General features: G+C 38.6%; 1 protein-coding gene across 3 annotated transcripts in view; it reads left to right on the top strand.

The window, feature by feature from the left end:
• The window catches only part of TPK1 (thiamin pyrophosphokinase 1), a 327,688-nt gene that overhangs the window by 187,288 nt on the left and 119,988 nt on the right, over positions 1-20,412 (top strand). For all 3 annotated transcript variants that reach the window (XM_058532212.1, XM_058532223.1, XM_058532219.1), the window contains exon 7: positions 10,069-10,215. In XM_058532212.1, the coding sequence (XP_058388195.1) occupies positions 10,069-10,215 (147 nt within the window). The remainder of the gene's footprint in view (positions 1-10,068; positions 10,216-20,412) is intronic.

Below are 20,412 nucleotides of genomic sequence, written 5' to 3'. Positions count from 1 at the left end.
AAGTTTAAGCAGAACATTGGCGTGATCAGATTTGAGATGTAGAAAGCTTCCTCACAGAACCAAGTGGAAGATGACTTGGTTATAGAAGCCCAGGCAGGAGGCCCCTGGGGTTATCCAGGTGAGAATGGTGATGCCTGAATTAAGGCTGCAGCAGGGAGGCTGGAGTAGGAATTATTTGAGAAAAATCCTAAATTTTTTTAGACTTCTTCTCCTCTGTGAATGGACACCTCATTATCCTGGCAATGCAAGAGGCATTATTTCTTTCTCACCCAAACAGGCTTACATTAAACTGCGACTCCTTGGGCCTGGTTGAAATTGAAATGGGATCCCTGTAGTATTGTTTCCACGAGCTGCCAAGATCCAGCCAGGTATATTCTGTGCTTGTCAGTATAGTATATTCTGATACCATAAAATCTGAGGATTTTAATTTCTCTGGTGTCTCATTGTTCTTTACATCAGTCACTGGAATTGTTTTATAGGCTTCTTAAAGCATATTTGATATCGCTATTTTTCTGTCAGTTGATTTGTTTGTGCTCTATCTTGATCTGACTCTTTTCTTCGTAGCCTGCATTGGGTTGTCCATCTTTAAATTAGAGCATCAAACAATTGGACCAAGGAATTTCATCATACTGTTCAAGCCCAACTGTAGTACAGTGCAGATCTTTGCAGGGAGCAAAGAATAATGTCTAAAGGGAGCTTAAGGGGAACTTAAGAATAATGTCTAAGTTTTTTGAGACCCTGGTATTTAATTTTGTTAAGTTGACTGTGTTAGTGTTAGCTGTAATTCTCAAACAGTAGGATAAACATGTGTCTTGGTTTACATGGGATAGTCCCAGTTTATGCCTGTATTCTTGGTGTAATTATTTATAATGTCCCCCTTTACTTTTAAAAGTGTCTCAGTTTGAATGTTAAATTGGATGGTCACCGTATCTATCAGGAAGAGCCACAAAGAAATTGTCCATTTATGCATCTCCAAAATTCAATTTATGGAAAGTAAATGTAATTAAAATATGCTGACAGCCACTGTCCCTGCTGTAGACTTCATGCATGCTGTATCTAAGTCTTTTTGAGGACAAATGGAAGAAAACATGTCATTTGTTACTGAAGGGTTTTTATTGCTGTAATAGAAAAATGAAATTACTTCCCCTTTTGGTGTTACATATTCCTCAGCCAGTCTTGTCATGATTCTATTAAGGCAAATAATACAAAGCCAAGTTTTTCATTTATTTTCTAAACAAAATAGACACAATTATTGTTTAACCTGTTTTAGTGGAAACCAGAGAACCTTACGTGGACTGTTAGAAGTGAAAAGAATCTTGAAAAATATGTTAGTGAATTTAGCCTGTCCCCCTACCCTTACAGATGAGCCACCTAAGTCACAAGGACATAGTGTAACTTGTATGCAGTTACATGGCTCTTAAAGGAGTATACCACACTATAGTCAGATTTCCAGTGTATTTCCAATGTATAATCCAGGGTTTTGGGGTTCCTTTTGCTAGACGTGATCGCATATGAAGAGTTAAAGGCAACCCTTGCTCCTACTAGTCCCCATTGCTTACAAAAAAAGGTCCATGTAAAATACTCTGATTTGGGTGTAGGAAATGTATAGAAACCAGGTAGAAATGTATTTTTTACATTTTCTGTAATACAGAATATGGCGTAATAGGTATGTGCTGGGTACTTGTGTGTATGTGTGCACAAATACGTTATTTAAAATAATTTATCCACAGGGCTAATAGGAGTGTAACAACACTTTTTAGAATTACAAACGCTGAATCCTTGATGTATTACAACCAATAGAAAACGTGTTAGCCTCTGAGGCTACCTTCCATTCTTTGGAGAATGGTAAGCATATTAAAAAATAAACAGAATTGCCCTAGAATATGTACACCCTCCCTTTTAGTGCCCTCTGAAATTCATGATCCATCCTCACTATAATCCCCTATATTCGCAATGTCTTTATATCCAACTCCAACATAAACTGGGCTTTTCCCTAAGAACAGCAATTCTCTGCAGCCATAGTAGTGCTGCTGTGTTGTTTGTTTTGTCTCCCACGACTTTTTCTAGAATGGACCCTGAAAGTAGGAGTAGGTGTCTTCCCTGCTTTTTGCTGTTTCTACATCTGTGCTGTCCAAAACTCTAGCCACTAGCTACTTGAGCACTTGAAATGTAGCTGGTCCAAATTGAGATGCGCTCTTTTTTTTTTTTTTTGTGAGGAAGATCAGCCCTGAGCTAACATCCACGCTAATCCTCCTCTTTTTGCTGAGGAAGACGGGCTCTGAGCTAACATCTGTTGCCAATACTCCTTTTTTTTCCCCCCAAAGCCCCAGTAGATAATTGTATGTCATAGTTGCACATCCTTCTAGCTGTATGTGGGACGCAGCCTCAGCATGGCCGGAGAAGCGGTGCGTGGTGCGCACCTGGATCCGAACCCGGCCGCCAGTAGCGGAGCGCGCGCACTTAACCGCTAAGCCACGGGGCCGGCCCCAAGAGATGCACTCTTAGTATAAAATACATTGAGGACTTTGGAGACCAAGTGTGAAAAAAATGTAAAATATTTCTAAAATATCTCTCTATGTTTTCCTGCTTTATTGAGATATAATTGACATATAGCATCATGTAAGTTTAAGTTGTACAACATGGTGATTTGGTACACATGTATATTGCAAAATGATTACCATAATAGAGTTAGTTAATACCTCTATCACCTCACGTAACTACTTTTTTTTTTTTTTTGGTGTAGTGAGAGCATTTAAAATTTACTCTCTTAGCAACTTTCAAGCATATAATACAGTGTTGTTAACTATAGTCACCATGCTGTACATTAGACCCCCAGAACTTATTCATCTTACAGCTGGGAGTTTGTGCCCTTTAACCAGCATCTCTCCATTTCCCCCACCACCCAGCCCCTGGCAACCACCATTCCACTATCTGTTTCTATGAGTTTGGCTTTTTTAAATTCCACATATAAGTGAGATCATATAGTATTTGTCTTTTTCTGTCTGACATATTTCACTTAGGATAATGCCCTCAGGGTCCATCCATGTAGTCTAAATGGCAGGGTGTCCTTTTTCTTATGGCTGAATAATATTCCACTGTGTGTGTGTATGTATGTGTGTGTGTGTATACAGCAAATATATACCACATCTTCTTCATTCGTTCTTCTGTTGATGGACACTTATGTTGTTTCCATATCTTGGCTATTGTGAATAATGCTGCAATAAACATTGGAATGCAGATATCTCTTCAAGATCCTGATTTTGTTTCTTTTGGATATATACCCAGAAGTGGGATTGCTGGGTCATATGGTAGTTCTATTTTTAATTTCTTGAGGAACCTCCATACTGTTTTCTGTAGTGGCTGCACCAATTTACATTCCCACCAACAGTGCACAAGGGTTCCCTTTTCTCCACATCCTCAGCAACCTTATTATATTTCTTGTCTTTTTGATAATAGCCATTTTATCAGATGTGAGGTGATATCTCATTGTGGTTTTAATTTGCATTTCCCTGATGATTAGTGATGTCAAGCATCTTTTCATGTACTTGTTGGCCATTTGTATGTCTTCTTTAGGAAATGTCTGTTCAGCTCCTCTGCTTACTTTTTAATCAAATTGTTCATTTTTTGCCTGTTGAGTTGTATGAGTTCCTTATATATTTTGGATATTAACCTCTTGTCAGATAGATGATTTGCCGGTATTTTCTCCCATTCCATAGGTTGCCTTTTCATTTTGTTGATCGTTTCTTTTGCTGTGCAGAAGCTTTTTAGTTTGATGTAGTCCTACTTACTTATTTTTGCTTTTGTTGCTTGTGCTTTTGGTGTCATATCTAAAAAATGGTTGCAAAGACCAATGTCAAGCAGCTGTCCCCCTATGTTTTCTCCTAGGAATTTGATAGTTTCAAGTCTTATGTTTAAGTCTTTAATCCATTTCGAGTTAATTTTTGTGAGTGGTATAAGATAGGATTCCAATTTTATTCTTCTTCATGTGATTATCCAGTTTTCCAACACCTCAATACTTTTATTACAGATTACATGTTAAAATGATGTTTTATATATATTACACTAAAATATATTTTAAAATTAATTTTACCTCTTTTTAAAAATTTTTTTAAATGTGACTACAAGAAAAGTTAAAATTGCATGTATCTCCCTTTATATTAACATTGGACAGTGCTGTTGTATTCCATTCTTCTTCTCCCCTGAAAACTCCAGCTCTGAATCTCCCGTCATCAGATTATATCACCCTTATCGCTCATTGCTATAGTCCTCATTGTTATGGTCCTGGTCATTTCTCTTCATGTCTTCATCAAGTTAATGCCTAGGTCACCAATACTTTGTTCAACAAGACTGTCTTAAATTCATGGTACATGCAGTATGTACTTGAGTGAACTTTCCAATACACCGACCTCTTGTTTCCTTGAACTTATCCCCTCTGGTTGTCTTGTTTACCTCTTTGCCTTAATTATCCAACTCTATGAACACACCTAGACCTTGTCTATCACAAGATTTGTAAACCTTCCATAATCTCTATTTTAAGCATTCGACTCTCTCTCTTATACTTCGACTCCAACAATTCTTCAACCAGTACTCTGATCCATTAACCATCTTTTTTGCTATCCTTCAACCCTTGTTTCACTCCTTCTTTTATTCAACAAATATTTATCAAACACGTATTATGTACCATGCTGCATTCTAAGCACTGGAGATAGAAAATCTCTGCCATCATGTTGCTTTTAGTTTAATTGGGGTGACAAATAATAGGACAAGTTAAATAAATAACATATTTAGCATGATATTAGATAATAAGAGGTGCTACGGAGAACATTTAAATCAGGGAATGGGGCTATGAACTGTTGGCATGGAGGAGGGGAAACTTTTAGAGAGATGGCTAATGAAGGAAGTAAAGAAGCTGGCCGTGTGAATATCTGGGATAATGGCATTCTCAGCAGAAAGAACAGCAAATGCAAAGTCACTGAAATAGGAGGGACTCTGGTGTATTCAAGAAATAGAAAGGAGGAAGGAAGGATGGCTGGAGCAGAGAGGAGGAAGAGAAGAGAAATAGAAGGTGAGGTCAGAGAGATATCTGGATAACAATGCAGCGCTTTGTAAGTCCTAATAAAACAACATTGGGAAGTTACTGGGGGATTTTGAGCAGAAGGATGTTATAGTCCAATTTACACTTTAACAGGATTATTTTTGATACTGCTTGGAGAATAGGTGTGGGGAAATAAGGGCAGAAGCAGAAAGACCTGTTGGAGGCTGTTGTAGTATTTCAAGTGAGATATAGTGGTGGCTCACACTCCCTTACAGATTTTGGTGGCTTTAGCCATGGTTGTGGGTAGTGAGAAGTGGAAAAATTCTGGATACATATTGAAGGTAGAGCCCATAGAATTTCCTAAGAAAATGAAGAAGGGGTATAAGAAAAAGAGAGGAGTTAAGGATGACTCTGGGATTTTGGCTGGAGCTACTAATATGGAGAAGACAGTGGGAGAGATCAGGTTAACTTCAAGATCTCTATTGGATATCCAAAGGCAGATGTCAAGTAAGCACTTGGATATATGAGCTTGGAGTTCAGGAGAGAGGTCTGGACTGGGGATACACGTTTAGGAAATGTTGACAGAGATGGTATTTAAAGCCAGAAGGCTGTGTGTGAACACCAAGGGAGGGAATGTAATGACAGGAGAGAGAAGAGAATCAAGGACCTTGCCCTGGGCCACTCCAAAGTCTACAGGTTGGCAAAGGAGACTGAGAAGGGGCAACCAGTGGGATCAAGAGAATATGGTTTGCTGGAAGCCCATCTTCCTGGAAGAGACTGTATCCAGGAGGAGGTAAGAATGAATTGGTCAGATGTTGCTGATGGATCAAATAATAGCAGAAATGAAAACTGATCATCTGATTTGGCAGTGAGGATGCTACTGGTGATAGTTTTTGATAGACTGATGGGGCCAGCAAATTTACCTCATCTGTATTCCTACGATAATCTCTTATTGGTCTCTTGGCTTTCTTCTTTGCCTCCCCACAGTTTATTCTCAACACACTCAACTTGGTGACTTTTAAAAATATATAGATCATGTCACTCCTGTGCTCAAATGGCTCCCCATTTAATGCTAATAAAAGCCAAGGACTTTACAGTGGTTTCACAAGTCTCTATACAAATCTAGCACTTAACGTTTTACTCTGATTTCTCTCATTCCTCCTACTAATTTCTCATTCAGTTCTGCCCACTAAGCTCCTGAATCTCTTTGAAAGTGCCTGGGGTCATTTCACTGCTTCAGAGCCTCAGTACAGTCTGTTCTCTGAAGCATCCCACCCCAGGTATCCGTACACTGGCCAACTCCCTCATCTCCTTCAGGTCTTTGCTGCTATTCTATTGCTTTTTCAGGAAAGCCTGGCATTTTTGATCTCCCATCTACTGTGTTTTTCTCCTATAGCACTTACCACCTTTTCACATCCTAATAAACATATTTTTATCAATTGTGTATTAACCTCCATTTGAATGTCTGTAAAGGCAGGAGTTTCTGTCTTCTTTACTGATATATCCTAAGTATTTAGAACAGTGCCTAACACGTGGTAAATGATCAATAAATATTGCCTGGGGTAACAAATGTGAAATAAGCTACTCTTTTCAAAAGCCACTAATTGTTGGAACTCTTGCCAAGTAGGAAAGAACTATTTTGTAGGAATTAGATGATAGTAACTCAGCCTAATAATTAGCTTTTTGCCTCTCTGATGATTTATTCAGTTTTCCCTGATGTTTTATATGCTTAGGGGAAGCTCAGTAAGTACTTGTTGTCTGCCATGTTGGGAACACCGCAGCAGGTGTCTGTGATTCATGGGCCTCCTCTAGAAAGAGAGATGTTACAAGTACATCAATAGTTATAACCAAGTGTGACTGGGTGTGTGTAAGGAATAATTATGCTATTTAAATTGGGAGTTTTTGATGATCAGTCTGATGCAGACACATGCAAACACAGAGTAACACCGCAGAGAGGCGTATGAAATGAAAGGGCTGGTATATCACAGGTCAAGGTGTGCCATGCAGGGGGCCACGTGGGAGGAGCACCCAGGGAGCCGGCTCAACCAAGCAGGTGTGGAGCTGGGAGAGAGCGAGGACCTGTGGGCAAGTGCCTTATCGGAGGTCAGGGTGGGGTCACAAGCAAAAGCTGGAGAGGGTTTCATTGGTGTGTTTGAATGTCACTAGGTCACAGTCAGGGGAGGGCAAGAAGGGGAACTGTGGCAGGGACCAGCCTTATCACCCTGGGGCACCTGGGATGGGTGCTCACGGGCTTTTTGTGGGAATGTTGAGGCATCAGGAAAATATAAAGTTTTAAAAATTTACCATGCACTGGATGATATTAGAAATAAATGCACAGGGCTTTGGATCTACATAGAAAAGGCCCTCTGGCAGTCTGTAAATGGTCTATTTCAGATTGAACACTCCTGTCCCAGAGGCATTATTGTCCTAAAGACATAAATCTAGCCTTGTAAAACCTATGTAAGTAGGCAGGGGTGGTGTCTGTCTCCTTTCTTCTCTCTTGGTGACTCTCAGATGTCCTCCTTACGGCCAGAGCCAGAGAACCCGCGGAGCTGCTCCCAGGCTGGCTCCTCCCACCCCACCTGCAGCCTGCATCGATCCTCTATAACGTTTTTAATCAGTCTTGCTAAATACTTCCTGGAGGGAAAATGAGTCGTGATGAGAAGTAATCTTCCTGCTTCCTTATTCTGAAAAATTCAGTGACTATTTTACAGGTATTGCTTATTCATCATAATATCCCACTGTAGAAGATGGGGATTAAATTTCAGCCTTAAAGGTTGTGGGATCCCTCAAGGCTTAGAGTATAGTAATGAAAAATTGAGAACCTGAAAAAGGGATTCCAGAATCTGCATCGTGAATAAACTATTTTATCATGGGGCCTTGCTTCAGATATGAATTTAGGATTATGTAGATAGGAATAAGCCATGTGCTTTTTACTAGAGCCTTAGAACTTTCTATATATTTCATATATAACTTCTTTTACTGTCTTTCTCTTCAGTTTAAAGCAAATTCTCTTTGGTTTTTCTGAGGTCCTGTATAATTTCTTGGCCTTTCTCTACTGGTCTGGAGAGGCTTTACTGATGAGGCCTCCTCAACAGGATTAGAAGCCACTTACCTAACTTGACATGCAAACAGAAGCTTACAAGTTACCCTTTTCCCCTGAAGATTAGCAGATGTCCCTGTCTTCACCCACGTATTCAGAGTAATGCGTGCTTCCTGGGGTGCACTGTCTTCCTGGGCCCCCAAATCTAATTCTTAGAGTTCTAGAAAGATCTTCCAAGATAGTATTAGGTCATAGAGATGTGTGGTGTGCCTGTCTTAAAATACTATAGCTTTGACTTGAAGCATCTTATCCAAAGTAAAAATTCCCATTCTCCTTACACTCTGATAAGGTCAGGAATAGGAAACTTGTTCCAAACTTCTGAGTTCTGTGTGATTTACTTTTTGTGTTTTTATGGAACCTCATTCTGATTTATATATTCCCACAGTTTGGCAATTAATATATTTCTTCTTTAGGCTGATGAGTCCTTTCTTGCAATGTCTTCACTTATTCATTCATCAAGCACTTGAGTATCCTGTATGTGTTAGGTACTATGCAGAATACAGGGCCATAACCAGTGAACCAGAGGAACACAGCCTTCGGCTTCATGGAGCTATACCACTTATTGTTCCTCTGAGAATTGAACAGGTTATATTGGTGCTTGGGTAACATAATTCTTCTAAAATCATGCCATCTTCATGGACTAAACGTTATCTAAGCTTTTTTTTAGTGTACTACTTTAAAACCTAAACACCAAATATTCCCTATTTTTAAACAATTTCTATTTTATTCCTGAGAGAATGATTATTACTGTTAGTTGTTATTTTATGTAAGGTTTTCTTACAGTATTTTAATTAAGCTCTTCCCTCCTTCTTTCATGATCAGTATATCAGCTTTGACTGTGCTGATACATTGTAAGATGGGACCGACCAGCACCAGGAGAGTAGGAGTCAAGAGAGGAGGCATGTCTCTTTCTCCATTCTCCTCAGGACCATGAAAACTACTTTATGCAGGAGGAGACAGTTCCTCCAGCCCTTTCACTGCCCTGCAACCCTTCTTTACCCATTGTCTTATGTGTAAGAAAAGCATCTCAGTCATTTTATACATAAACATCCTGGAAATATGTATTCCACAACAGGGGAACATTTAAATAAACTATACTATAGTCATAGGAAATGCTCTCTTTAAAGTGTTAAGGGAAAGAAGTAACATACCAAACTGCATATAATAACAATATATAATATTATATATTATTAATAATATATAATTATATGATATATGACATTAGTAATATATATAATTATACTATATATAATAACAAAAATATTAATAGTAATATAAATGTAATAAAAACGTAATAGAAGAGTAGCTAACTTTTTTAAGCTTTTTTAATCACTATGCTATAGAACATGTTCTAGATGCTTTACACTTATTAAGTCATGTAAATACCTCATGTAATCCTCACAGCAACCCTGGCTGTTGTTATCCAATTTTTGCATGTAAAAATAAAAATGAGGTTCAGTAAAAAGACAGTCCAGCCCCTCAAGATTCTTGAATTCTAGAGGGTGACTAACCTGTAAGACAGGCTCAGTCATGTGAGCTGTGTTGTGAAAGAAGTGCCCACAGGTATGCTATGGGAGTGGATGTGAGAGGCACCAGCTGTGAAATCGGGGAAGATTCCAAATGGGAGGAACACGTAAGCAATTTTAAAGGAAGAGTTAGCTAGTTTTCCAGGTGAATAGGCAGATGGGAAAAACCTAAACTTTGTGCTCGAAAGAGCTGTTCTGGAAAGCTGACCCTGCCACACACCAACATGTGACCTTGAACAAGTAACTTCATTCCTTCATCTGAATAACAGAAATGATATCTACCATTTCTTTATGGCTTATCAAAGAAAATATAGTATTGAAAGCTCTATTTAGGTGTTTGATACTATTTAGTTATTTAAAGTTGTTGAAACATGTGACTCCCAGTTTTACTTTGCCTTTTGTAGGTGGATGTGATTGTGACCCTGGGAGGACTTGCTGGGCGTTTTGACCAGATCATGGCATCTGTAAGCACCCTGTTTCAAGCAACTCGCATCACTCCTTTGCCAATTATAATAATCCAAGAGGAATCTCTCATCTACCTGCTCCAGCCAGTAAGTGAAGAATAAACACATTGTCAGTACTTTGCTTCCATGAAACTGCTAACGTTTGCGTAGACTAGGAGAACATACCAGCTCAGTTTGTGTCCTTGAACTATGAGTGAAGTTGACCATGTTTGCTGAACTTGTGGCTACTTTAGTCTATGGCCTCAGGTCACTGAACAGGAAAAAAGTAGAGGAGAAGCCTCAAAGTTTTCATTTTATTGCACCCAGAAAAAAAAAAAATCTTGTAACTAAATTGAATTGACTAAGAATTAAGTTTAGCACTTCTGCATTTTGAGCAGCTGAATGTGAATGCCACTTGAGAAAAATCTCAACAGAGGAAACATGAAGCTTGGCAAATATTTCATGTGGAATTCTCATATATTTTCAGTGTTGTCGTTATAATTGGAAACTGGATTTGATTTTGTTAAGTACTTAAAAGAAAATCTTAGCTTTACTGTTCATAAGTTGCCTGCTTATTAATTTCACTGCTCTGGAATAAATTTCTAATGATGATGTCATTCATTTCCAATGATAAACATTGAGGAAATTTTCTATCAATGTAGTGCTTAGAACAGAGTTCTTATTAAAAGAACAAGCTTTATAAGGTTGAGTGGTGGATTTCAGTTTGAAAAATCATTTGGTAGCAGTTTTTTCAAGATAGTGGAGAGTTTTTTTCTTTTTGCCTCTCATTGTAATATACTACTTACAGTATAGTTTGTGCACCATTTGCTATCCACCATCTGTAGCATGTCTTTACCTAAACGTTTCATTAATACCGTGGGTGTAATGCATGCTCACCATTGTTCAACCAGTTTTGCACTTTTTTCTGCCTCTCTGCATTGCCTGTCTTTGTTGCTTTCTGGAACACTTTCTATGAGATGTGGAAGGGGAGCCAAAGAATTCAGTTCTCAAACTCCATACTGTCCATTTATTTAGTCAACAAACAGGTATGGAGTGTCTGCTACCTGTTACACTACTAGGCAGTTGAGGATTAAAAAAAATAGTAACATATGATCTTTGCTCTCCAGTACATGTCCAATGAAGGAGTCATTTATAAAAACATAAACATAAAGCAATGTTAAAAAGCTGGCACATAAAGATGGTGAAAGATTATATAATTTGGTAACGAGTGTGGTAAAGAAAGGCTTCCCAGAGGCACTCGTTAATTCAACAAATATTTATTGAGTACCTGCTATATGCCAGGCACTTTTCAGGGATACAACAGCCAACAAAACAGACAAAACCCCTTGCTTTCATGGAATATACATATATTGAGCTTACATTTCAGCAGAATCTTCAAGGATGAGTAGATGTTTGCTATGGGAGATGATGGGAAGTCGTTCAGGCCAGAAGGAGCCACTAAAGAAAGATGGAGGGGCAGGGTATGTTGTAGGATCTGCAGGTGATTCTGTGCAGCAGTATGGAAAAATGCCAGCAAGACAGGAAAACTAGTTAGGATCTGATTGAAAAGAGCTTTGAAATCTACACAATGGAGTGTGAACTTTTTTGCCATAGGTGGGAGGTCATGAAAAGATTTCAGTTAGTGGTGTTATGTGCACAGATATGCTTTTTGGATTTCTAATTACATGTTTGTTAAATACCCAATTTCCCAACAGTTTCAGATGTTTGCTAAAGTAGTCAACAGTAACTTGTCTCTGTGTAGAGAGTCTGGTTAATAGATTACTAGTTACAGATGCAGTACAATAATTTTTAAAAAGTAAAATTGCATGATTGACTGATAGAAAAAGCCACGTCTGAAAAATGACTTCTTAAGATCTTTTTATTGTTTTTGGTGTTCTGTACCTTCAATGTAATGTGTATAATTGTGGGCTTCCTAAAATGTATTCAGCTTGGGGTTCATTGGATTTCCTCTATCTACAGAGTGCTATCTGTCATCAATTTTGAAAACTCTCAGCCATTATATTTTCAAATATTGTTTCTGCCTTATTCTCTTTCTGCAACTCCAGTTAAACGTATATAAGATCCTCTAATTGTATCATCTATCTCTCAAAACTCCTCTTTCATATTTTCTGTCTTAATCTCTCTGGGCTGCATTCTGAAGTCCTTCGTCACCTCTGTGATCGACTTCCCTCTCCACTTCCACTGTGTCTGTTTTGCTGCTAAATCTATCCAGTGAGTTTTTAATTCCTATCATGTTTCTTCTTTCTTATATGCTTGCCCTTTACTCACATTTTCAAGAGTCTTTCTTAAAAGATAATTGTCATACTTATGATATAGTCTAGAATAATTCTAATATCTGCAGTCTTTAGAAGTCAGTTGTCTTTTATATTCACTTCTGCTTTTGTATTTTGTAACCTCGATTCCTTCTGTGTTTTGTTATTTTTGGCCATGACCTCGTATTTCAGGGAACTTTGCCTGTGGGAATCATTTGAAGTGTGAGTTATAAGTGAGTCCGAGGAGAATTTAGAGTGGACTCCTTGCCCGGTTATTTGTAGGTTAACAACTTAGGACATTTTGTTTGAGACTTTTTTGGACCATCTAGGCCGTGTGAATCCTGATGGTAATCCTGCTGGGACTTTGACTTTCTGGTTACAAATGCTCGGGGGAGCCTTGTTCTCTCCTCTCAGCTGTGGAGTGCCAAGGTTTGCTAGGGGTGCCATGGGAGTGTTGGTTATTTATCTTGACGCTGAGAGCCTCTGGCTTATGTGGTGCAGTATCCTTTTACACTCGGACCTTGGGCAGGCCTGGGGCTTTGTCTCCTGATGACCTTCCATCCTTGAAGGCCTTAGTAGCCAAAGCTCAGGTTCATCTGATTTGGTAAACACCAGATGTTTACAAGATGAAAGGTAGATTTGGGGTTCTTTTTCAGTCAAAACTTAGCTTTTGGCTTCTGAGTACTCTTTAAAAAACAAAACAGATGTTTAATACATTTTAAAAGATTCCTTTAAGTTTTTTTCTAGCATTTTTTATTGTTTTCAGTTGGTCAGGGTTCTACTCTACCATACTGTTTCTGTAAGTCAGGTCCTACCCTGTCTATGTTGCAGTAATAATTAACCCCCAAATCTCAGAGGCTTAACTGAGGTTAAGTTTCTTAAGTTTTTTCTCGTTAATGGAAAATCTGGTGGGGTTTGGGCAGCATCCTCCATTTTATGTCTGTGCCAACGGGAACACATTGCAGCAGCAGGGAAAGAAGTATGCTAGAAAGTGGCACCACATCTTTTGAAAGGCCAATCCCGGCCGTGGCTTGTGTCACCTTCAGTGGGAACACAGTTACACGGCCCCAGCCCAGCTGCCAGGTCTTCTAGGAAAGGAAGGCTGTGGCCCAGGGAGAGGAAACACTGTGTGAGCACAGAAGGTTCTCTGTCAAACTGCCAGAAAGTGAAGTCAGGAAAGAAAGTCTGGAATCATGACCCTATGTAATTTCTAGGAACATAATTATCTAATTTTTTTTCATCTATAAGATATGTCAAATTTTAGTTAGTTGTTAAAGCAGAATCCCCAGTTCTGTGAATATGGTAATCATGTTATGTGGACCTGTGTAGCCTGCATCCCCCAACACAATGCCCTCCAGGTACTCTCTCTGGTAATTTTGATTTTGTTTCATTGGAGCAAGTGGAAAATTACCTTATCCTAAGAAAGTAATTGTTACAGAGTGTGGAGCAAAAAGCTCATGCAAGACCACACCCTCTGTCGTGTAGAAGAGTGACAGTGTTTAGCACAGACTTCTGCCTGTGGGGTCAGCAGTGCTGGCTTTCTCCTCTTTGCCACTTGATTCTAGAGAAATCTTTCCAGAGACCCAGCCTAGGTCCCTGCTTTTCAATCACTTTTAGTGAGAGAATAGTAAGTCAACTACTAATACAAACTCAAAAGTCAAAATGAGTATGTTTGAGGGTTTAAGATATGAACCAACCTCATATAGGCCAGCGTGTTTTTAAGCAGTTTTTTTTTTTTTTTAATTTTTATTTATTTCTTTCTTTTTCCCCAAAGCCCCAGTAGATAGTTGTATGTCATAGCTGCACATCCTTCCAGTTGCTGCATGTGGGACGCGGCCCCAGCAAGGCGGGAGAAGCGGCGCGTCGGTGCGCACCCGGGATCCGAACCCGGGCCGCCAGCAGCACACCGCGCGCACCCAACCGCCAAGCCACGGGGCCAGCCTCTAAGCAGTTTTAATTGTACACTTATGAATTGTGGTTAACACTAAAAATCAATTAGGAGCTATAGTGAAATTATTGCGTAGAAGCATTCTACCTCCTAGAAACGAGACTTGCGTCATTGGAGCTGAACTGGCTCTGCCAAGTGTGTTTTCATATAACTGTGTTATGTGTTATACATCTGCTAGAGTAGGCATATGTATTAGAGAGTGTGCATATTCTGGGGGAATATTCAGAAAGGATGTCTACGGCTACTGTTCATTGTTAATAGGATTTACTGTAATCATAGGATGGACAGAAGTAGGACCATAAATTTAAATTGAAACTGTTTTTAAATTTTGTGGAAGTAGGCTCAAGAAAATCAATCTGGTATGGCTCAGCGCCAAGTAAAGAATGGTTTCAAAAATTTTTTAAATATTTTTTAATTACAAGTCAACCAATAGCTGTTCTCAAGAAGGAAGATAATTTGGGGGCTTTTATAAGAAGCATCTCATTTGAGCTTCATAACAATGCTGTGAGGAAACCAGGACAGATCATAGAGTTGCACAGTAAAGTGTTTTGACTCGATGCTTTTCCACTACACTACATTTCCTCTTTCATGGCGTTAATAGACTAACACGCAAATGACAGACATTTAAAACAAGTCACAGTCCAGAGGCTGGTAATTCTCCGTAAACAACGTGTGACTGAGTGGCCAGTTGGTGTGTGTATATAAATACAGTCATGTGTCTGTCGCTTAATGATGGGAATACTTTCTGAGGAATGCATCGTTAGGTGATTTTGTCATTGTGTGAACATCATAGAGTATATTTGCACAAACTTATGTGGTATAGCCCAGTACACACCTAGGGTATATGGTACGAATCTTATGGGACACCGTCATATATGCAGTCCATTGTTGACTGGAACATTGTTATGTGGTGCGTGACTGTATATATATATGCTCAACAACATTATTTTCAAATAAAATAAATCTTGAATATACTTTAAGAGTATATCCCACCTTGTTGCTGTACCTCTAAATTAAACAATGACTCTCTGAATTTTCCTCAACTATAACAAAATCTGCATATAACAAGAATCTTTATCATTTAAGCAGGTAAAGTGAGATTACCATTGAGTTTTGGTAAGATATTTCAAAAAGTGGTAAGATTCAATAGAAATGTTAATTATGAGTATTATTTTTGAGGACAGTGTCTTCTAGGATTTGTTCTCTAATTATAGATTATCTGAAATTGAAGGTAATGTAGGAGGAATGAGACATCTTACAGGAACTGTTTGGCTGGTATGTGTTTTCGTGCTGTGTCTTGGTAAGAGAGCTAGTGCTGTGTCTGCCGTATTGCTGAGTGGCTAGGATGGCTCTGGACTGTGGGACCAAAATGTCATCTTTCTGAAAAAAGCCTCCCTACCCTCAAATCATCTTAGTGGTCCTGTAACGTTCTGTGTTTCTTTCAGAGAGTCTTCATGTGAGACTCTCATGAAACTGTGTTGTACAAATAAGTGATCATCCTTCATTCATTAAAGTTATTTTAGTCATTTGGGACTGACCTGTATGTCCAGCAGCAGTTCAGTTAAAGTTGCTTAGGTTGTTCCAGCCTAAAGTCTTTCATCTACATTCTCTTTTCAGTACCCTTTTTGTGACTTATTTTTGTTAATTACAAATTGAATTTTAAAACAAGGAAACAATAGTGTAATTAAGGTCTATATAAATATGGAAAAATATTGAAAAAATATAATTAAAAAATTTTTAGCCAGTTAATTTTTTAGTATATAATATCTTTTATATTGTGTTTTGGTATATTTCACTTACTATGGGTCAAAATGTCATTATGAGTGAAAACCTCGGTAGGTAGCATTTGCTTTGAAGGAATGATCAATCTGCCATTTTTAAATTGAAAGTTAAAAATAGAATACATAATAGCTCCTCGCTTAAAAGTAAGCATCCCCCCTTTACTTCCAAAAATGTGTTCTTAATAAGACATCATCACCTTTTATGAGCAGGAGATTTTATGGAATCGATGAAAGACATTTTAGACATGAAACATCACTGACGTCAGTTACGAGTTGGTTATATTGCTGCTGAAGACAGTCAGGCACTCAGAACCGTGTTGATCATGCTAACCATGCAGAGTGTGAATGGCTCTAGGTTTCACATACTTTCTCATTTTCTGGTCCTGTGCTTCTCAGGAGTACAGAAACATTAGCTTCTGTACACTGAACATAAATTATCTTTTATCTCCAAGTTTTATGGCAGTTGGTAATACAAGTTTATAGGATTTATGACCAAGAAATGAGATGTCCAAGAGTTAATAAGCCGTGCCTTTTACATTATCCTAAACCTTGTTCAGTGATTCCTATTCAGGATTCTAGTATCTGATGTAGGAGAATGGTGTTACAGAGAAGACTTCTGTCAGTTTTTATCTCACTTGAACAAACTTCTTAAATATGTTGTAAATACTTCTTCATGATCGGAGTCATGTTTACTACTGCTTATTTTTTTTCTCTCTCACTAGACAATTATTTACTGCATAAAGTCCTGACATTTTATACATTATACATTTGTAATGCTGGTAATGAAATGGTAGAAATATGTTAATAGTCTGATAGAAAGAAGCTGAGTATGCATGATGTAAATTTGGCATGCATGATGGCTTCTGCTGAGAACTGAGGGTTTGGGTCTGTCTACCCACATAGACACATGTCCAGCACAATCTCATCAGTGGTAACACTGGAGAAGTGATTCTCAGAGTGATTCGGAGTGACGGGATAGGGAGTTCTCAATTCTAGACAACACTGATCGTCTTCTCACCATTTATGAGCCAATAATAATTCCTTTCTTTGAAATAGTCATTATTATTTCATTCTTCCCTGTATCTTCTTCTCATATAATTTTTGTTGTCGGTTGGCCTTTTAGAATCTCTAGTATTAACTATATAGTAGCATAGAAACATGAAATATTAGTGTAAATAGTATAAAGCCTTAGAGATCATTTATAGATGAGCAGTTGCAGGGACATAAAGGTAAAGTGACTTACGCAGGGTTATACACAGTATTTCTTTGAATGAAAATTTATGCTGAACATGAAGTAGATCTCTAAAAAAGAGGTAGTCTAAAAAAAGGACCACTAGGCGTTTCGTATTTAAGAATGGCCTGCCACATTGAGCTCTTACAACCTCCTTTTCCTCTTCCAGAGGCAAATTGCTGACACCTGTGTCTTCCTCTGTCCTACACCCAGCTAAGCTTGCTTCTCTGGGAAAGCTCTGCTCCTCACTGTGTGACCTAAACATTCATTACCTTCAAATTGTGCCCTTGCCTTGCTCACTCTTCCTCTTCAGCTTGTCTGCTCTGCTATGCTATGTCAGGGCAGCAGATTCTTCTCCACATGGATATAGACACACGTCTTCCCTAAACATCTTCTTCTTTGCCTTTGCTTCAAACTTTGCCCAGCTTTCTAGGGAAAATGTTTCTGTGCCCATTCTCTCCTTCTCTTCTTTCCTCTTCTCTGTGCTTTACTCCTCCTCCTCTACATGGCATTTTAAAAATATAAAACACAAACCTATTCTATTCAGAACAGTGTGTTAGTCTTGCACATGTTAGTAGGAAAACATTACTACAATAAGACAACCAAATTCCAGAGCTGTACAACTCTCATTTTTGTAAGTGCCGTAATGTCCCCTTTAGATTTCCATAGAAATTTTCCCTCCATGGCTTAATTAGACGAATTTTCTTTAATTAAGAAGTTAAGCCATACATGCATAAAGTGTTTATTTTGTAGGTGTTGTGTTCTGTTTTGTTGATTTACAGCGTAGAATACTTCAACAGCAAACATTCTTCAAACACCTATTATGTGGTAGACACTATTGTGGGCACTGAGAGTACGGAAATGAATAAAAGACACTGCTTCTGTTCTATGGCTCACAGCTTAGTGGAAGAGATAGAAGAACAAAGAGCAAAGTTTAGAAATATATTATAAGAAAACACTAGGTCTATGACGATGGCATGGAGAAAGCATCTCACCAAGACTGGGCATGGGGTTGGTGGTGATAACGTGGACAGTTTCTCAGGGAAGATATTATGCAATGAGGAGTTTGGCAAAGAAAGGAATAAAGACATTTAATGTGGAAGCAATATCGTGTACAAAGGTGAGATGACCTTAGAGAACTTGGCCCATTTGAGGGAACACCAAATTGCTGGATCCTGGGGAGTGTTAGGAGATGCAGCTAGAGGTAAGAAGCTTCTAGAGCATGGGGGCCTTGTTTGCGTTCTCAGGAAGATGGTCTTTATATTGAGGGCAAAGGTCAGGTATTAAGCATTTTGTTCAGGGGAATGGTATTAGATTACCATTGTAGAAAGTTTAGTTGGGTAGCAATATGGAGGATAAATTGGTTAGAGAAGAGATGGAGACTATTTAACTCTTTTAGAAATCCGAAAAAGAAATGGCGAGTAAGTGAACTTAAGAAGTAAATATGGGCATGAAGAAGAGGTGATGGAGTTCATTGGGATGTGTGCTGGGAAGTCTTCATTGGAGGAACACAGAGTGGGGAGTCAATGTCATGACTAGGATTCTGGATTAGGCAACTGGGTGCTGTCTTTCTTTGAAATAGAGAATATGAGAAGACTAGATCAAAATAGGAAGATGGTCAGGTGACTTTAGAATAGAAAGAGATTGATCTGTCTTTAGAACTGGGTAGAATTGCCTAAAAGGCAGGGCGGGGGGCGGGGGGCTGCGGTGTGGAGGGGAGAGAGAGAGAGATAGCCTGGCAGTATACCTTGAAAATTATCAACATATACATGGTAATTAAAAACTTGGGAGTGGACTCTTCTTACCCTGAAAGAAGGTATAGAGTGAAAAGAGCAATGGCGGATGGTGGAACCCTAGAGAACACCTTAAAGGAGAAGAAATAGGAGAACTAAGAGAGTGATGTCACTGAGACCAAGGAGGTTTAGTATTTCAAGAGGCAAGGGAGTGTGATCAGCTAGGGTGTCAAGAATATAAAAGATACAAAGAGTTTGGCAGCTAGGAAGAAACTTAAGGTACAGTTTTCATGGCAAAATGTGGGTAGAAACCAGATTACTATGAGTTGAGTATTAAATGAGAAGGGAGGTAGAAATATTGTATTATTGTTTACCCCTTTTCATTGTTCCCTTATAGCAGTTGCATTTTGGGGACTAACCTGGGAACTAATGACGGCTTATAAAATTATTTTGGTGAGGCCATTTTCCAAGTTAAAACAAACAAAACCAGAACATGTATGTTTGGGATTATGCATTTATTTCTTTCCAGGTATGACCAAGAGTACAGCTGCCATATTGCACCTTTGTAAGATAGCTTGTACATTTATGCATACTAATTGTATCACTATACACTGGGGAAGTCCTTTTCAACCTATTTTAAATCCATATTCTTTTCCAAAACAAGCAGAAACATCTTCTGGCCCACTCCCAGCTCCATAATCTGGATAGGCCCTCTCCCTCCTCCTTCTCTCCGTGGCACCCTTGGTCTAGGCATAAGCATTAACCTTTGAGTCAGACCTTTAAATCGCCCTCTCTCTGGGCTGTCATCTTCTCAGTGTTATATGGCCTAAGGAAACTGGTCCACCTATTGGTTTTCCAAACTTACCACAACTAATACTTTCTCTGTCAAATCTGTTTTTTAAGTCATTCTCCTCTTTTAAAGCCCTACTCAAATTTTCTGCCTTCTACATGGAATTACCAAATAAATCTCTCTCAACTTCCTTCATCGGGATCATTGTCATCACTTTTTAAAGTCTTTTTTTTCCTGTGGCTCAAATAGTCTATCCGTAAAACAAAATTTATTATTATAACTTTTCTCATTTTCTAAACCTTAAAAAATATAGAATTGAGTATTTTTGATCAAAGATGAAATAATTATCACACTTAGTTCATCCGGTGCTAGCCAAATGCAAATAAATAGGAAGTTTTAGATGATCTAAATGTACTATTCCCACGATCAAAACTGTTCATTATTGCCGCCTCTTGTAAAATTCAGAGTGCCTGGGCGACCCAGATTGGGAGTCAGAGGCTATGACTTAGTCCACTTATTTCCCTGTTGGCGTGTGCTTTCTTCCTAGTT

This window comes from Diceros bicornis, chromosome 3 (assembly GCF_020826845.1).
Source record: "Diceros bicornis minor isolate mBicDic1 chromosome 3, mDicBic1.mat.cur, whole genome shotgun sequence".
NCBI lineage: Eukaryota > Metazoa > Chordata > Mammalia > Perissodactyla > Rhinocerotidae > Diceros > Diceros bicornis.
This window is presented reverse-complemented; position numbering and strand designations above follow the sequence as displayed.